Here is a 17982-nt window from a genome sequence, read left to right on the forward strand (position 1 = left end):
ATAAATAGACTACTACTACTATTAGAAAACTCGCATCAAGACGCTTTATTTTGACGATAAATATTGGGATGGATGTTACTTTAAATTTTTATGTAAGTTCCTGTATTCGTAAAAAAATCAGTTTGAATACAGCTTACCTCAATAGCTGGTCCAGGCATTTTTCTGTTGATAACATTTAATGGTCTATTTATACCATCAGCTGGTATACAATCTAATCTCTTGCAATCAGTTGCATTATACGGACAATTGTAACACGCCTTACTCATAGTTTGGTACCATTCTAGATTGAAATGATAGTAACAAATCATTGGCTCTTCTCCTTCCATACACTCCCGATGACATGGATGATCACCACCAACCAGTTCGCCAGTTACTTCATCGTATTGCACGTGAGCGCGTATATCATTCTTTTTTTGAATTCTCTGTCTCATTTTTTCAAAGTTATCAGCGGTTGCTTCCTTTTCAATTCGCTCTTCTCTCGTTTTCGTTTGATATTTAAAGTTATTGTTTGAAATATTTGATACTAATGGTAGCATTACTTTTGACGCACTTTCAGGTTTTTTCACTTGTTCATTATCATCGATGACTTTGACGTTTGATGATTCCGTACTAACATTGAATCTGTCACCTTTTAATTCGTCCGATGTGTCGTTTAAGCTAATTTTCTCATCATTGTAAAGCAAATCACCTTGTATGTCTTCAGTTGTCACTGTTTCTGTTTCATACTGCGTTGTAGCTTCAAATGTTGATTGAACATTGATTCCTTTAGCATCTGTAACAATAAATTACTAAATGAAAAATACGAAATACGGATAATAATTTCGAAATAAAACTCATCAAAATAAGTTTTCAAGTAATGATCAATACACAAAAACATCCCATAACAAACTAAATATTTTTAATATCTAAATGATGTACTCGGAAAAAACCCGATGTTTCGAAAATATAAATGAGTTATTTGAATCGTTAATATAAAATGACGGAATCACAATAAATAACTTTTCAAAACGAATTAATAATCTCGTAAAATATTTTAATACCTTACGTTTACTTACTCATTAAAATATTTATATTATATAATCGCGCGTCTGAACAATTTAATTAATTATTCGTTTTAAAATAAAAAGATAGATTTAGATATGTAAGTTGTTCGAAAAAAAACGTTAAGAAACTTTAGCCGTTTTTTAGGAAATCTTCTTTGCACGTAGTATATGGATTTTACATGTCTTCGTGTTTTTAAAAGTGACTGAAAACAATAAATATATAACGTAGCTAACTTAGAAATAAATAAATATGTATTTTTTATGTTATATTTATAATAAATATCAATAATACAAGATGGCACATTTGTATGACATTTAATAAGCTCAATCCACAGTTAATAAAATTATAACTTTATTTCTCAAAGTAAAAATAATTATTAAATAATGGGAAAATGTTCACATACTTCGTTACACCTTAGGCAATGTATATGGTATATAGTTTTTAGGGTTTTTCTATCAAAACATTTCCTGACAATTTCCTGAGTGAAATTTGGTACATTCACACATTCCATTCCTCAGAAAGCACGCAAAGCAGTTAGTCCGTTCAGGAATTTGCGTTTTTGCGCACCCTTTCGCACTTTATTGCTCTGTGCTGATTTGTCTTAGTAGTCAAAATTGATCAGAGGGACAAATTCATGAGAGCATGAAAATGATGATGATAATTAATCGTTTCATTCGTGAATCGATAAACACAGAATATTACTTAAGCCTCATCCAAGAAACTTATGCTGATAAGAAGAAATTGTGAATAATTTCTTCTAATAACTAAAATATTAAACAAAAGAAATAATCTAAATAAGAGTTTTGTAGAGTAACAAAAGATCTTGCATGCAGTTTATTGCGGACAAGCTAATTAATAGCTAGTTTATAGTAGTTATAGTAGTTTAACTAAATAGGAGAAGCTATATTTTTTTTTTTTTTTTTATAGAAAAGGAAGGCGGACGAGCATATGGGCCACCTGATGGTAAGTGGTCACCAACGCTCTTAGACATTGGCATTGTAAGAAATGTCAACCATCGCTTACATATCCAATGCGCCACCAACCTTGGGAACTAAGATTTTATGTCCCTTGTGCCTGTAATTACACTGGCTCACTCACCCTTCAAACCGGAACACAACAATATCAAGTATTGCTGTTTTGCGGTAGAATATCTGATGAGTGGGTGGTACCTACCCAGACGAGCTTGCACAAAGCCCTACCACCAGTATATTATATATATTTTCATTCCACATTTAGTACAGGAACCCAAAACCGTGATTTATTCGGATAAATAATGTTCAGTACATTTCCGTTTTTACTTTACTGCTATGGAGTAGATGTCATAAATTTCAAGAAACTATTTAATGCAGTATGTTCCATAGACATTAATGTCGCCTATGACTTTATTTACGAAGCCACTCGCCCGAAGAAATCATATTTGTAACCTTTAAGAAGTTCAGAAGGCCAATATACTTGGTATAATATATAACTTCCATTATAAATGGGATGGTTAATACAACTGCCGACCCGTTCCAATTTAATATGCTTACGTGGGTGGTATATATTAAGACTTCCCTCAGAAATTGATCTTTTTTGCGTGTTTACAGAAAAACATCACACACACTGATATACAACAGCAGTATTAAATTTTAACGATGTAGAATAAAATAATTGTACAATTATTATAAACCTTAAGCTATGGGAAAATTAATAAATCTCACCTCAGACTTACGCGTACGGATCGCTTCTTTCATTGACCTTAGTGGTCCAATAACCACTAAATATCAAGGACGAAAAGAAAATGTATTTATCTAATATAAATAATTATATATTTCGTGTAACAAAATATATATCAAACTCATCTTGTGAACATATATATTTTATATCACTATAAATTCCCTAGCGATACTAAAAGCGATAGATAACATACAAACGAATTCACAGTCCGTTGAATGTACAAAAATTATAGCAGTTATTTATCATGTTGTTTTTCATTTGAAAATGAAAATATATCCGAATGTAACCGAAAAGAGATTCAGCTTCGACATACGATTCCGTTTTAATTGGCAGCTGTACAAAAGCTAGCTGTTTCATATACATTTCCCTTTAGAATTATCGAAGCTTTGCGGTTAACTTTGGACAGTTAAAGTCCCTGCGGCTATAGATATAAAGGCGAAAATTCTTTAAAATTTTGTAACAATCGCTCTTGTCGGGACGTCATAGAACATAAGAGTACTTTAAACATGTCAACTGTGTCTGTAAGATTAAAATTGATATACACTTTATAGATTGTTTTAAATTATTTTTTTAATATCATTTAAAGCAATATAATCAACAAGACCTGAAATCTGAAATAAAGCTGTTAGCGGTAGTTTTCTTGGATTATTTTAAAGAATCATATTAGTGAAAATACTGTGTTTAATTACTTAATTTTTCGTCTAGTTTAGTTAAGCCTGAAGTTAGTCAGACCACCTTACTTTATAGATGTAGAAAAACTAATACACAGTAACAATTATAAAAAAAAATTGTAAGTTATTGAAAATCTTAAAGATATATTTTGATAAAATAATTATAAACACGTGATATGTTGACGACTACTTGAATATTAAAAAACACAGTACAGTAGATTACGTACAAAATCATTGTATAATAGTAAATTGTACAGTAGTAAAGTAAGAAGAAGGTTAAACATGTGGTAGACAACAGAATTTCATCCGACAAGCAGATATTTTTAACGATTTCTCACGATATATTTTTAACGAAATAAATTATAAACACAAAATTAAGCACGTGATAAATTAGTGATGCTTGATCTGGTTTGGACACCACTCTTAATTTTATCTATGTTCACTTCCATTCCCCCTCTGTTCAATGTCATGCCACCGTACGAGTCGCGCTATCGTTTGATTGTCGCCGCAGTCACGTACCACCAATCAAGGTTGTACCGACTTGCTCAACCTAATCGCACCATTCATCTTGCAGTTGCTGTTGTGCGAACGATACTCGCTGATATTTGACAACTATTTTTTTATGTATTCAAATTCATGAAAAAACCAATATTTAAAGTCATCACTCCCATTACACGCATGACGTGATATATTTATGATAAATTCCAATTTAAATTTTAATAAAAAATGCTTTTTTTAATGTTAAAAATAGTAACAATAATTTATTATTTCTTTCATATATATAAAAAAAAAACAATTTAGATCCTCCAGCAACATTTATTAATCTCTTGGCTTCCTCCGTCTGTGAACAGGTGGGGATGTTTCTGATTACACGTGCTGCATCAGTAGCGTACACGTGACTATCCATAGGAGATTTGAGCTTACTTAATCACCTTTCATTGCGAGTTCATGAATTAACTCTATTAGACTTTTACAATAACAAAATGTTCATCGCTTATCATTTCAAGGATACAGAATATTTAATATGAAATATAAAAGATGTCTTATTAATGTAAAAGTAAAAATCGTCAGTGTTTATCAATATCTATTTTTACAAATAAAATTTACGACTCAATAATTAAAAAAAAAAACATTGTTTTAATTTCGTAAAAAAAGTATTTTAACAGTAATTATTAACAATTTATTGGTGGTAGAACTTTATAAAAGCTCTTTGACTGGTAATACTGTCAATTCAGGTACAGACGACTTTCTGGTTAGTATGAAATTAACTTCATTAGTATTTATCCTTACATCATCGCAGTCGGACTTTTGCTATGTAATTTAACTACTACACAGTATTTAAATACAATACATAATATATTGTGAAGTCAATAATGTTACCATCACTTTACATTATTTCATTTCTAAACGTAATTACGAAAAGTACTGAGGTAAAATTATTCGTAAGTTAATTCATTTGATAAACTAAGTAATTACAAGTATACTATCATCCGTCTTGCCCTCAAACACTGTAGTGTTTTGTCAATTAATGAAATTTGTTAAGTAAGATGGTACGCTCCGAAGTATTTAGTTGAAATTGGTCCAAGAAACTTTGTCGCGCCTTAACTTCGACCAAGTTAAATAAATTTCGTTCCACGCTGCGCGTCTCGCGGTCGCAAAAGTATTTAAAGTGGGTCGGAATGTAGACAGGAGAATTTTATTCCTGGGTCCTTTTATTGTAAATGTAATATAAAATAAATTCATTTATTATGTCAATTTACACGTTTTTGGTAACTTTTGGTTTGCGGTTTTCGTTCTTGTTCGGCGTTTAAGCCAGAAATCGTAAGAATGAAATTTTGCACACATACAAAACTCGACGTTTATCTATCAATTCGCATTTTAACAATATGACCACACAGAATATATAACTAATCGAATAAAAAATACTTATTATTAAAATCGGATTGCGTCTTTTATTATCGAGGAACATACTAAAATAAATAGACCCAAATTTTATCAATTTCCTTCCTTAATGAAGTTGACTAAAAAAGGGGTTGTCATTTATTCTTACCTAAAAAGTTTCCATAAGAACTCAAATATCAAGACATCATAATCTCTCTCACGTGTTTCACAATTCATCGCTCGGTAGACGTACCCTGAAATCCGTAGGAGACTGTGTAGTATTATTTCGATTGACTGTTATTGTTTAGGATTTATGTGTCTTTGTAGCCGTTTAATCAATTTCACTTCAGTGATTTACTAAAGGCAAATACTATAAGGTTGACTTAAAATATAATAACTGATGTGCGATGACGTAATTTTGACATTAGAGTAGTTGATAAAGTTTTATATATGTACGTGTTATATGTATCAGATTAACAATTACCCACACACTTGTTTATGCATGTCAAAATATATTGAAGTAATCATTGATTATTTTAAAGTTAATGACCGTTTTTCTATTATAAATATAAATAAACCAATTATGTGTCAAAATAACAATACCGTTGTTGGTGGTCTAATTCATTGCTCTAATAATTCAATGGGATTGCTATTTGAACGACCGAAGAAAATTCAGAAATTCGGGTGCAGGACTAACGGCTTTACGTGCTTTTCGAGACACATTAAGGAGTGTTAACATTGTAAAACTACAAAGTAACTAAAAATGTTCGAGCTGCTAATGAATTTTTTTGGCAGAAAAATTAAATGACATTATATTGTCACGAGAGGGTTTGAACCCATGACCTTAGGTTCTGCAGTCTTAAAAGTCAATTAACCAACAAAGTATTTTGTCAACCCACAAGCTTATACATTTCTAAACTAAACAAACTAGTAATATTAAATTAAAATAAATTGTAACAATTTTTAAAATAATTTAAAAACATCAATATATTTAAACAAAAAACTATTAAAGTTTTTAAATAATAATAACTCATACCTACCCTTCGGCTCATTAGCTTAAAAACAAAGGCAGCCTTGGCACGTTGCAGGGCCATTTCTAAAAGCGACATGTTCAAACATCTTATGCAACCCATGTGCCAAACGGAATGAGCAAACTTGCATGATCGATAAGCGAAATTCGAATTTGTGAGTTACGCTCGCTTAGCGAAAGGGAAGCGTTGAACATTTTTAAGCATTTAAAATTTTAGTCTAACATAATATTGATTTTGTGCAATTTAATACAATTTTGCTTTCTTATAAGCTTCAACTTCACGTTCCGGCTTCGCACGTGTAGAATAAGGGTCTTCAAAAACGGTTAAAATTGAAGGACAAATATACAAAAAAACATCTTGTCTTATTATGTAAGCCTTCGCTGGTGTACGCATAACACCTAACCAAAGTCTCATCAAAATCGGATGCATAGAGGTAAGAAATATTTATAAGCTTTATAGAAAAATAGAAGGTATCCACGACACACGCTTGCTTAGTGTGGATGCCACCGGAAATACAATTATGATATCATTTCAGTAAACAACCCAGCTATTGTATCAAGTGTGTAATATTTTTGCTGTAAAATAAACTATTTTGAGAAGTTTGAAAAACAAATATGTAAAGACAATTTTACCATAAGAAAGCTACGTAGCTATAGTTTTCATATATACATATCAAATAAAAATGTATACGATGTAAAAAACATAAGTATTTTTAAGATCACTAGTGTTTATCCACGGCTTCTATACCACGCCTTTTTTACGACATAGAACGATTTCAAAACAACACTGTTATTGCAAGAAGAACAAACACTAACCAATTATTTAAATTAGTAGTACTAACAATAATAACAAATGACATAAACAAACTTACAGACGCTACAAATTACATTTGAGACGAGTAATTTGCGAACAATTTAAACTAATATTATGTAAATATTTCTCGGCTGGCTTCTTAAGCTAATATTACGTAAATATTTCACTGCTACCTTCTCTTGTTAATGAGCAGGATTCTGAGCTTATACCAACACATACATACGTAACATGACAAAATTCCTTGCGACACTGACTTCTATTACAGCAAAAAGTTGTATGTAAAAAACAAGTTTCCATTTTCAAACTGTAAAAAATACTATGTTATTGTATTTTTTTTTATTCAAATATGTTAGACGCTAGATGCCATGACAGCGGCAGTAAATAATTTAAATATAAGTTAAAGTCGCGTATGTGTGTGTGTTTGTGCTGATTTAAGAAAATACTGTAAAGATTTTCATTGCACTAAAAATGAGTTTAGTTATGAATAAGATTTAAATGTATAATTAATATTTTTTGAGCTTATTTTCAGTTGCCAAATCACCTTCACGACATTTGTTTGAATGTACTCAAATAATATTTAACAATCTCGTAATGCTTACTACGATGGAACTCAGCGTTTCGTTATCATACGTCAGTTATTTTACATTAGCAACATTAACAAGTTAGTAAGTAGTTAGTTAACGTCCTTCAGAATATTTAGAATTAATGAAGAGCAAAAAGATAACTTAAAAAAGAATCCACTTAATTTGTAAGAGATTTGCCATTTAAATAATTAATGAGGTTGTATATATTTCCTTTGTCTACGGTGTCCCACTCTAACTCCAGTGCCACACGTTTGACAAAGATCAACAAAGATAATGGAAAAGCGCATGAGGCAAGAAACTCCTCGCGAAACTTTAAATTGTATGCATTTCTTGTCAGTAGATAAAGAGCAGAGATTTATCAACGTCAGCGACTACGCAAGACCAGCTTTATAAATAAACGTTGTTATAAGATTTTATGTAAATATACACTTATTTATTTATTCTATGTAAACTTGTTGTCATGACAAATACATGACCATCTGTATTAATTTAAGTAAAAAATATTCAACATGGCTCAGTGGGTATAATACTTAAGGTATATTACTTGTCGTAGCTTTAAATTTGAGAAATTTGGTAACGATTAATGGTGATATCCTTCTGTCCGATTTCGGCCACGGTATACAATATCAAGACAGATTAGCCAACTGCGCAGAACATATTACAGTGCACAAGTGTATGCGCAACCACAGCACTCTCTATTCATACAATCATACTCCAATGGGACGGCAATCCGAGGCGACCGGAAATAATTAAGGCACAGGACCAATGGCTTTTTGTAAATTAAAAACGGGTTAGTAAGCTACAACGTATTTTTTTTCTGAAAACAATACGAGCTTTTTGGCCTTAACTAAAAATCTAGTCTTTTTGAGTTGTTTATTTTGGTTTTAAATTAATTTCTAAGTATTTTATTACTAGAAATATTTAGGAAACAACAAAATAATAATCAAAACCATTTTCTGCAAAAGGTAATTTCAACATAAAAACTGGATATTTTAATTAAAAACTTGAAACCTTTAATAGGACTACATTTGTAGCAAATGTGCTCTATTTTAACCCCTTGTTGTAAGTAATGTATTTTATTTCCAGCCAAGCCAGCCAACGTGTATACCGACAGTCATGGCGTTCGGTAAATAGCATCGATGTTAATGGGCTGTAGCTCAATCTAGAGGCGAGCTACAAAGTAGATACACATATAAAACATATCTATTATATGTCAAACGGTGTGAAATTATATTAATCAAAATACCAACATTCATATTTTTATAAGATAAGTATTAATTGAGCCGAGATGGCTCAGTGGTTACAACGCGTGAATTAACCGATGATAGTAGATTCAAACCTAGACACCACTAAACTTTCATGTGCTTAATTTGTGTCTATTCATCTGGTGCTCATTGGAAGGAAAACATCGTAAGGAAACTTGTATGTGTCTGTGTATGTGTTTCACTGAAATGCGTGTATTGGAGCAGCGTGGTGGAATAAGCGCCCAACCTTCTTCTAAAAAGGAGAGGAGGCCTTAGGACAGCAGTGGGGACATTCACATGCTTTTTTGTTACTTTTAATTTTTTTTAATATAAATTTATGAATTTATTCGTTAATGGAGTAGATGAATATTATTTCAACTACAGCGAATTAATAATGAAGTAATTACATTAAGTGAATCCGATGTAAGGACGGAGGCGTTGACAATCACCTCATTTTACTGCCCTGTCAGATAATCCTATCTTTGTTCTAAAGTTACTGTTCCAAAAGCTAGGCTAAGCTTGTAATATAGCATTAATTAAACAAGTAAAAATAAAACTCACTTTAAATAAAATTCGAACTTATAAAAATTTAATCTCCTATTTTTCACCCTTATGTGGGGGGTGATTCCGAGTTCAAGCCCGGGCAAGCACCATTGAATTTTTTTTGCTTTATTTGTTTCTATAATTCATGTCATGCAAGGTAGTGAAGGAAAATATCGTGAAGGAACCTGCATCTGGCAGATAAAAACTGTCACGTGTACCAACCGTCGTTGGAGGAGCGTGGTGGAATAAGTTCCAAACCATCTCATCAAGAGAGGACAAGGCATTAGCCCAGTAGTCACAACCAGTAAGTGTCCCATATATTGAGACTTTATAATCCATAAAAAAAATATTCAGCGGTTCATATTATAACTTTCTAAACAATACGTGATATATCTGCCTAATATATCTCACTATCGCTTCCATCTATCACTGTGTATAGTAGTTAAAATCTCAAATTCAAGTTTCCTGAATATTGTACCACGATTATCAATTCAGGGAGAGGCAGATACTGAGGTGTTGACCTTAATTAATATGTTAATTGAACTGTGGTACTTTCCAACTTCGAAATTTATGTAAACGTGAAATGACACCTGGATTTGGTATTGTTACTTATAATACAATACTATTTATCTATCTATATCTATTTATTTTATGTTAAGGAACATAAAACTTATACCAAAAGTGTGTTTCGGTTAATGTTTTATTAAATAGTATTGTAAATTAAGTAGGTGCGCTTTACAATTTCACACGCCTTCAATTAAGACTATTGACGAGACAAACGTGAATTTCGTATTGTAAATTATATAATTATGTAATGGATGCTGGAATATCTATTTGAGATGAATAGATTTGAACACCGTTTGACTAATAACCATGAATGTTGACATTTGTATGTACTTGTTGGTATAAGGAATAGAGATAGCTTATATCCTGACTTAACATATAAGCTTTTTTTTATAGTATAGGTTGGCGGACGAGCATATGGGCCACCTGATGATAAGTGGTCACCAACGCCCATAGACATTGGCATTGTAAGAAATGTTAACCATCGCTTACATCACCAATGCGCCACCAACCTTGGGAACAAAGATGTTATGTCCCTTGTGCCTGTAATTACAATGGCTCACTCACCCTTCAAACCGGAACACAACAATAACAAGCACTTCTGTTTTGCAGTAGAATATTTAACACAACCACACACACACACACACACACACACACCGTATAGCCACACGGAAGCTAGTATTATAAATGTGAAGATGTTTTTTACAATTACGCAAAACCCTTGGCCGCTGTGGTAAATTTCATCCTTACCACGTGGACGTTTGGTATCCCGCTAATGTACGTGCGTCGAGATTTAAGCATCAATACCGCAATAGGTTGGGCCGCTTGATCCCTTGAGGTATATTCATCCCCATTCATTATTATGGGATGAATATACTATAACTGTACGCTTAATTGCAGCTTTAAATAGGAATATTAGTAATTCCTAAAAAACAGGCATTGCATTATATACTTTTTGCATTTAATTCGTTTAAAGAAAAAAAAACATAATCAATTCAAAAATCGAGTACACAGGTTCTTTTAAAGCTGGAAACGCATCAGCGATTCCCAGTTTGTAGCAGAAAGCGATGATGACCGGTTTATTTTTTTATAAATAACAAAAATTATTGATAAAAAACAATTATATATATAATAAAAATTGAAGACTTAGTTTTTTGTGATTCTAAAAACAAACAGAAAATTCTTAATTGTCAAAATAATATCAATATATGTTTGTACATCTTGAGTTATAACTTGTTGAGAAACAAGGTATGCGTGACTTGTTCAATTAGCTACGTCATTATAATTATGAGTTTAAGGAAAACGATAATTAATTAATTAAATATTACACAAAATATTGTTATCATTGAAATTGTATACTTGTGAAAAGATAAAAACGTAAAAGTATAATATTAATAAAATTAAACGATACAATTTTATTTATAATTTATCATCATTCCGCGCAGTTATAATTTGTGCAGCTGTAAGTATTTTAATTTTTGATACTTATATACTAAATCATTGATGATTTACATTAAACAAGAGTAAGATTTACATTAAATAATAATTATTTAAATACTAATATGAATAATTTAAATGAGATGTTTCAGTTATAAGAATATTAACTACAAGACTAATTACTATTCTTTTGTTTGACATTATAGGAAGGTTGATTAGCAAATAGGCAACCTAATGGTAAGTGGTCACCACTGCGCATAAACATTGGCGCTGTAAAAAATAGTAACCATATCTGACATCGCCAATGCGTCACCAACTTTGGTAACTAAAATTCAATGTTCCTTGTGCCTGTACTGGCTCAGTTACTAATAAGTATTGCTTTTTGGCCGATTATACGTGGGCTATATATACCCAGACGGTTTTGTACAAAGACCAAACGCAAATTAAAATTATACATAGCAGCTATTACGCCTTTTCTATTAATACAATGAACTTTATAAACAAATATTAACAACATTTTCAAAAATAGTTTTATAACCGATAATCATAAAGCTCAGCAGCGGAAGGAGAGCAGAAATGGTATGTTTTAATAAAGACATTTTCGCACAGCTTGTTTTCAGTGGGGATTTTTTCTCCTCGCCTTTTTAGCCATCCTCGCTTTAGTACAAGGCTTAATACATAATTTGAAAAATGACACATAATAAGATTTCCTTCTCAAATATTTAGTGTTAATATAATTGCAGTCATTTGTTAAAGTATTCAAATATGGAATCAAAGTTATATTTTATAAATGTATATGTATGTAACACGTCTTTAATAAAACCTACAAAAACTTACTAGCCTAAACCGCTATTAAGATTTCCCGCTTCTGGGAATTCCCTTGCTCTTATAGGATGAGAGCCAAAGATATTCGACTCGTACGATCAGGTTTTACACATATGGCGATCAATAACCGCGTGAGTAACATCTTCAGAATGGAAATTTAAAGTATATAAATAGCAACACACCTTCTGTTATTTTAGTCCCTTCCATAAAACTTGTTTTATTGGTGTATGTGAATTATTGGATATTTGATGAAACTATTACAAGCACGAAAAATAATATATATATTATTATTATAATTTTAAATATTACAATTTATCGTTAAATTATCATTAAACTCATATATTTGATCTTAATGTAATAACCGTTACCACACCGTACCTGTGAATGTCCCACTGCTGGGCTAAAGGCCTCCTTTCCCTTTTTTAGGAGAAGGTTTGGAGCTTGTTCCAACACGTTGCTCCAATGCGAGTTGGTGGAATACAAATGTGGCTGAATTTCAGTGAAATTAGACACATGCAGGTTTTCTCACGAAGTTTTCCTTCACCGTAAAGCACGAGATGAATTATTTTTTTTATTTTTATTTATTTTTTTTATTTTTATTATATCTGGGAAACAAACAGTACACGTCACATATACTACACAACAAATTAACTCGATCACACACCAATCAAGTTTCCACTCAAAACTAATTCATGTATGACAGTAAACAAGCAATTTTGTAAATTACAAATAATAAATATTAAGATTCAAACAGTTAACAACAGCAAAACAATATCATATAATAAAAATTAAATAGATAAAATAAAAACATTGACTAAGTTAATAAATGCACACAAACTCTTTTTTTAAATGTATTGAGCGTACAAGAAAACATGTCCAAGGCAATAAACTTCCTATTGTAGCTCTTACAAGAGCGATATATAAATTCATTTTGAGCATAATTGGTTCGAGTGGAGGGTAAGTGGAATAAAGCACTATTGCGTGTGTTCACTTTTTTACATCTAAAGTGAATTTTGCTTAAAAGATATGGACTATCATTCAAGTTATGAATTATTTTAAATAAAAAACTTTGATCTCGCATTGTACGACGATCTAGTAAGGAAATCATTTTAGGTGGATTACGATTTAGAGTGAAACATTTATAATTAAGATATTTAACAAATTTATGTTGATTTTTTTCTATTGTATCAATATAAGTTTTATATAGTGGATTCCTGACTACAGAACCATATTCCAGCAATGAACGGATAAAGCAATTATATATAAAAGGACAAAGGTTATTATAATCACAAATTAAGCACATAAAAATTCAGTGGTGCTTGCCCGGGTCTGAACCCACGCTCATCGGTTAAGATTCACGCGTTCTTATCACTGGGTCATCTCGTTCCATATAATTACCGCGCCTGTACAATTATTATGAGCAATGTTTTACGCTAACTAATTATAATATTTATAACATTTAAACAAGTTAGCTCTGTAAGATACTTTTGTATCGTTAACAAGATTAAATCTAATTCAAAGGTGTCGCCGATCCAAAATGTAGATTTTATCAAGAAGAATGATAATTATTACACTTTATAGACAGTTTAATTGATGAATTAATATGCAAATATAGTATGCAAATTATTTTATTATTTAAATTATTTAATATTTAGTTTATTATAAGTTTTATTGACTAATGATTTAGTATGTAAATAGTATAAAAATATTTTTATCTTTTTTTGTAGCCTGCTATCTAGTTATAAGGTACATATTAATGTTTTACAAAATCGTACGACCCACAAATGTCAATAACCGAAAATAAATACAGAGGAAATTTCACTCTAACAGTTTTAGAAGAATTTTTTCTTATTATTTTTTACTTGTTGGTAGGGCTTTGACCACCCATTCCTCACATAAGCTACCGTCAAACAGCAATACTTAGTATTGTGTTCCGGTTTGAAGGCTCAGTGAGCTAGTATAACAACAGGAACGGGGGATATAGTTCCCTAGGTAGACCATTACCATCAGATTACCCAATTTCCCATCCCATATTTTATAAAAAGATGTTACGCTAAAAAACCTTTTTTTCATAAAAATATATTGTTATGTTTATAAATATTTAATACTTACAAGCTGTAACAGCCAAAGCCAGGAGCCAGACGATGTTGTAAATACTCTTTAGATTCATTGTGGTGAATTCTGAAATTAAAAAAAAAATAGTTAAAAAAGTTTTCATTTTAGTAATAACTTTCAAAGATATAAATTACATAAAGTATAAAACTATATAAGATTTAGAATACATCTTATTGTTAGGTTGCGATCTCTTCCAATCTTACACATTTATCTAATTGTGGTGCGTAATATATTAAAAAATAAAGTAAAATTAAATAACATCCTATGCCTAAATGTCTTGAATTTTGAAGAAAAAAATAATAAATACAATAACGTAATTAAAATAAGCATAATATCATAATTAGAACACACAATGAGATAATGTCTACATAATATTTAAGTAAATAAATATAATATTTATCAGAGTGAAACTGAGTGATGTAATCCTTAGCTAACTTTTTAAAATTAAGAAGATTTTGGCTCGTCTGATTGGGTTCAATGCATTCCACGATCGACTTTAAAATTATTTGAAATATTGATACTTATAAAACACTTAATTGCATACTAAGACAAAAGTGTTATAAAAAACATATTAAGCGATAGAAGATCTCCAACGTATTAATTTAAATATTTAATAAAATGTAAATATTATTATCGTTTCGAAAATTTGTTTGGATATATATTACTCAATCATATATACACGAATGGGCAGGAATTTAAAAAAATCGTATAAGTTGATCATGGATTGGAGTTCTTTATTTATTAATAGAACATATAATTAAAAAAAATTCGATCGATGCCGATGCTAAATAACCTACTTTAATAAAAAAAATAACTTTCCATCTAAGAATATTCGCAGAGGATATTAACATGTCGCAATAAAAAACCTAAACAAACAGCTGTCACGTGACAGTGTAATGTGACGTATTAAATTATTTTCCGTTGAATGACCCTACTTACTTATTCTGGAAATTATTAATGTAATAAAATAAATCTTTTAAAAAAAGAAGCCGATTTCTAATATGGGTTAATTTTTTTATTATCTAGTGAAACATCAACATTACTTTTGAATATTATATAAGATACTAGTGTTCGCCCGCATGTTGGGTAAGGGCGGAGATATTGCGTCACGATAGCATGCGAAAACGATGGCGCTCCTCTTTTAGACGGAAAGGGTACCACTGGTTTTTTAGTGGGTATTCCGATGTTCGGGGCGCACTTGGAGGGCACCGGCGAGCCCACATACCCCCCCACTGTTCCCGTGGGGGAAACGTGTAACGCGTTTTTCCAGCGTTAAAAAAAAAGGTTGGATATATTGGTGTTTGACGTTGTAATTAAAAAGTCGTAAGTAGTTACTATCACATTTATAATTTTATACTAGTGTAGATTGCTTAATACAAGTTCAAGACTATTATTAATATATGCAATACTTTATACAAAAATTACAGTTTAGTTTTTTAATATTTTCCTAAACTAAGGTATATTAATAACTAGCTGACCCGTGTCCACTTCGTTGGGCGGTAAACATTTTCACTTGTGATGAAATTATGATTGTGGTTCGGTTAGTACTGAGTGCTATGATTTATGTCCTGACAAAAGTCGCGTTGGCCACGAAATCTGACTACCACGAAAAAGTCTTTTCATATTTCGGGTTAATATATAGCCTGTGACGCTCACAAATGATGTGGCTTTCTATGAGTAAAAGAATTTTCAAAATCGCTTCAGTAGATCCAGAGATTACCCTACAACCTCACAAACTTTACCTCTTTATAATATTAGTATAGCAATTACATAGCTAATTGAACAAGTCACGCACAGTTTGTTTCTCGAGAATTAATTAACCCGGACGTATAAGACAATGCACTAAACATTTGATTATTATATTTCATATCACAATACAATAAAATAAATGCAATCGAATCAATTTACATAAATTACTGTCAAAATTATATAAAACAGCAATCAATTTGTTGTAATAAAATCATAACATAAAATCGATTACGACATTTAAGAAAACCTTAAATGGTAATACGGTGATTACAATTTAAAGTCATAAAAAATATTTTTATGTAAGTTTTTAAAATCGTTCTAATTCGTTCGTAAATGCATCGTAAATATTTTACAGAATAAGGCTGTATTGCGTATTACGTCAAAGCGTATGTGTGTCAATGACGCTCGCCGACATTACTGTTTTGAACTATGCGATCAGCTGATTTACCGCACGTCTAACTTATCATTTACTTACATTATTGAAGTATGTAAAACTAACTAGTTTTCACTTGCAGATTTGCCCGTGTATTGAGGAAGCGGCAAGAATTAGGAAAAATAACCTATGTCTATCCTTGGGGTTCGACCTTGTTTCATATCAAAATTTTATCAAAATGAACCGATTTTGATAAAATTTGCAATTCCATGCAAGTCAGAATTTATTTTCGAAAAAAATATTATCAATAGGTCACAGGATGCTCTTTTGATATACTTTGATTTATTTAAGGCTTTTGTTTGTGTGCTTGTTAGGAAGATACCTCAGTATGGCATAATAGAAGTCGCATTAAATAAACTATTTCTGACTGGATATGTTTGTTACTTTCGCATTTACAATATTAGTATAGATAAATTCACCATGTACGATTGTTGGTAATGCTTTTATTTGTTTGTTTGTATTTTTTATTATAAATGAAATCGCTCTTCGTTTTTTTTTCGTAATAAATATATTTTATTTAATTATTATTAAATACTAATAAATGAATATACTTTTATGGTAATGAATTGAAAAAGTAATAAGCCAATAAAATATATTAAGTAATAAAAATTAGACCGCCTTTGCACACCATTATTTTCTTTTTCTTTGATTGTTTCCTATTTCTCTTATCTTATTTATTTGATGTGCAATAAGTATTAAATAAATAAATAAATTAATGATATAATATTATTTAAAAGATACAGCGCGTTTGAAGGAAGGTTTTTGTATGTATAATAATATTATAAGTCGCTGCACTTTACAGTTTTACTTCGACTATTGACGTGACAAGCGTGAATTTCATGTTCTTGGTGTTAATATTGCACATGCATTGTACAACTGTCCGATGTCATCACTGTTTCGTCAACGTTTCATTTTAAAACATACATGTTCAAAACGTTTCATTTTAAAACATACAATTACTCTAATGCATGTGTATTCAAATTTGATTTTATAATTTTACATCGAGACTAAATATTTTTCTTTTTAATAAAAGTAACATAATTTATTGTATTATAAGATTTATATTTCACATAATAAATATCCATTTTAAGTTTATATTTGATGTGAATTCTGCTACCTTGAACGTATATTTTATATTATATTTTAACTTATTAGGACTAAAGATATTACTAGCTTAGATATAGCTTATATAACTTATAGCCTGACTCAACACTCTATCAACAAAGCTATCTAACACCTGCACCCCCCCTCCTATCATCCTGTCATCATTCCTTTTAAAAACTTTTTTTAATTATTTTTTTTTTTAAATTTAATAGAACAAAGTGTAAGTAC

At 30.7% G+C, this 17982-nt stretch overlaps 1 protein-coding gene across 3 annotated transcripts in view; it reads right to left on the reverse strand.

Moving 5' to 3' along the window:
• The window catches only part of LOC126777624 (uncharacterized), a 119639-nt gene that overhangs the window by 42349 nt on the left and 59308 nt on the right, over positions 1-17982 (reverse strand). For all 3 annotated transcript variants that reach the window (XM_050500718.1, XM_050500717.1, XM_050500716.1), the window contains exons 2-3: positions 14466-14534; positions 138-772 (exon numbers count right to left, since the gene is read on the reverse strand). In XM_050500718.1, the coding sequence (XP_050356675.1) occupies positions 138-772; positions 14466-14523 (693 nt within the window). In that variant the 5' untranslated portion in view covers positions 14524-14534. The remainder of the gene's footprint in view (positions 1-137; positions 773-14465; positions 14535-17982) is intronic.

The sequence above is a fragment of the Nymphalis io genome, chromosome 23 (genome assembly GCF_905147045.1).
Source record: "Nymphalis io chromosome 23, ilAglIoxx1.1, whole genome shotgun sequence".
NCBI lineage: Eukaryota > Metazoa > Arthropoda > Insecta > Lepidoptera > Nymphalidae > Nymphalis > Nymphalis io.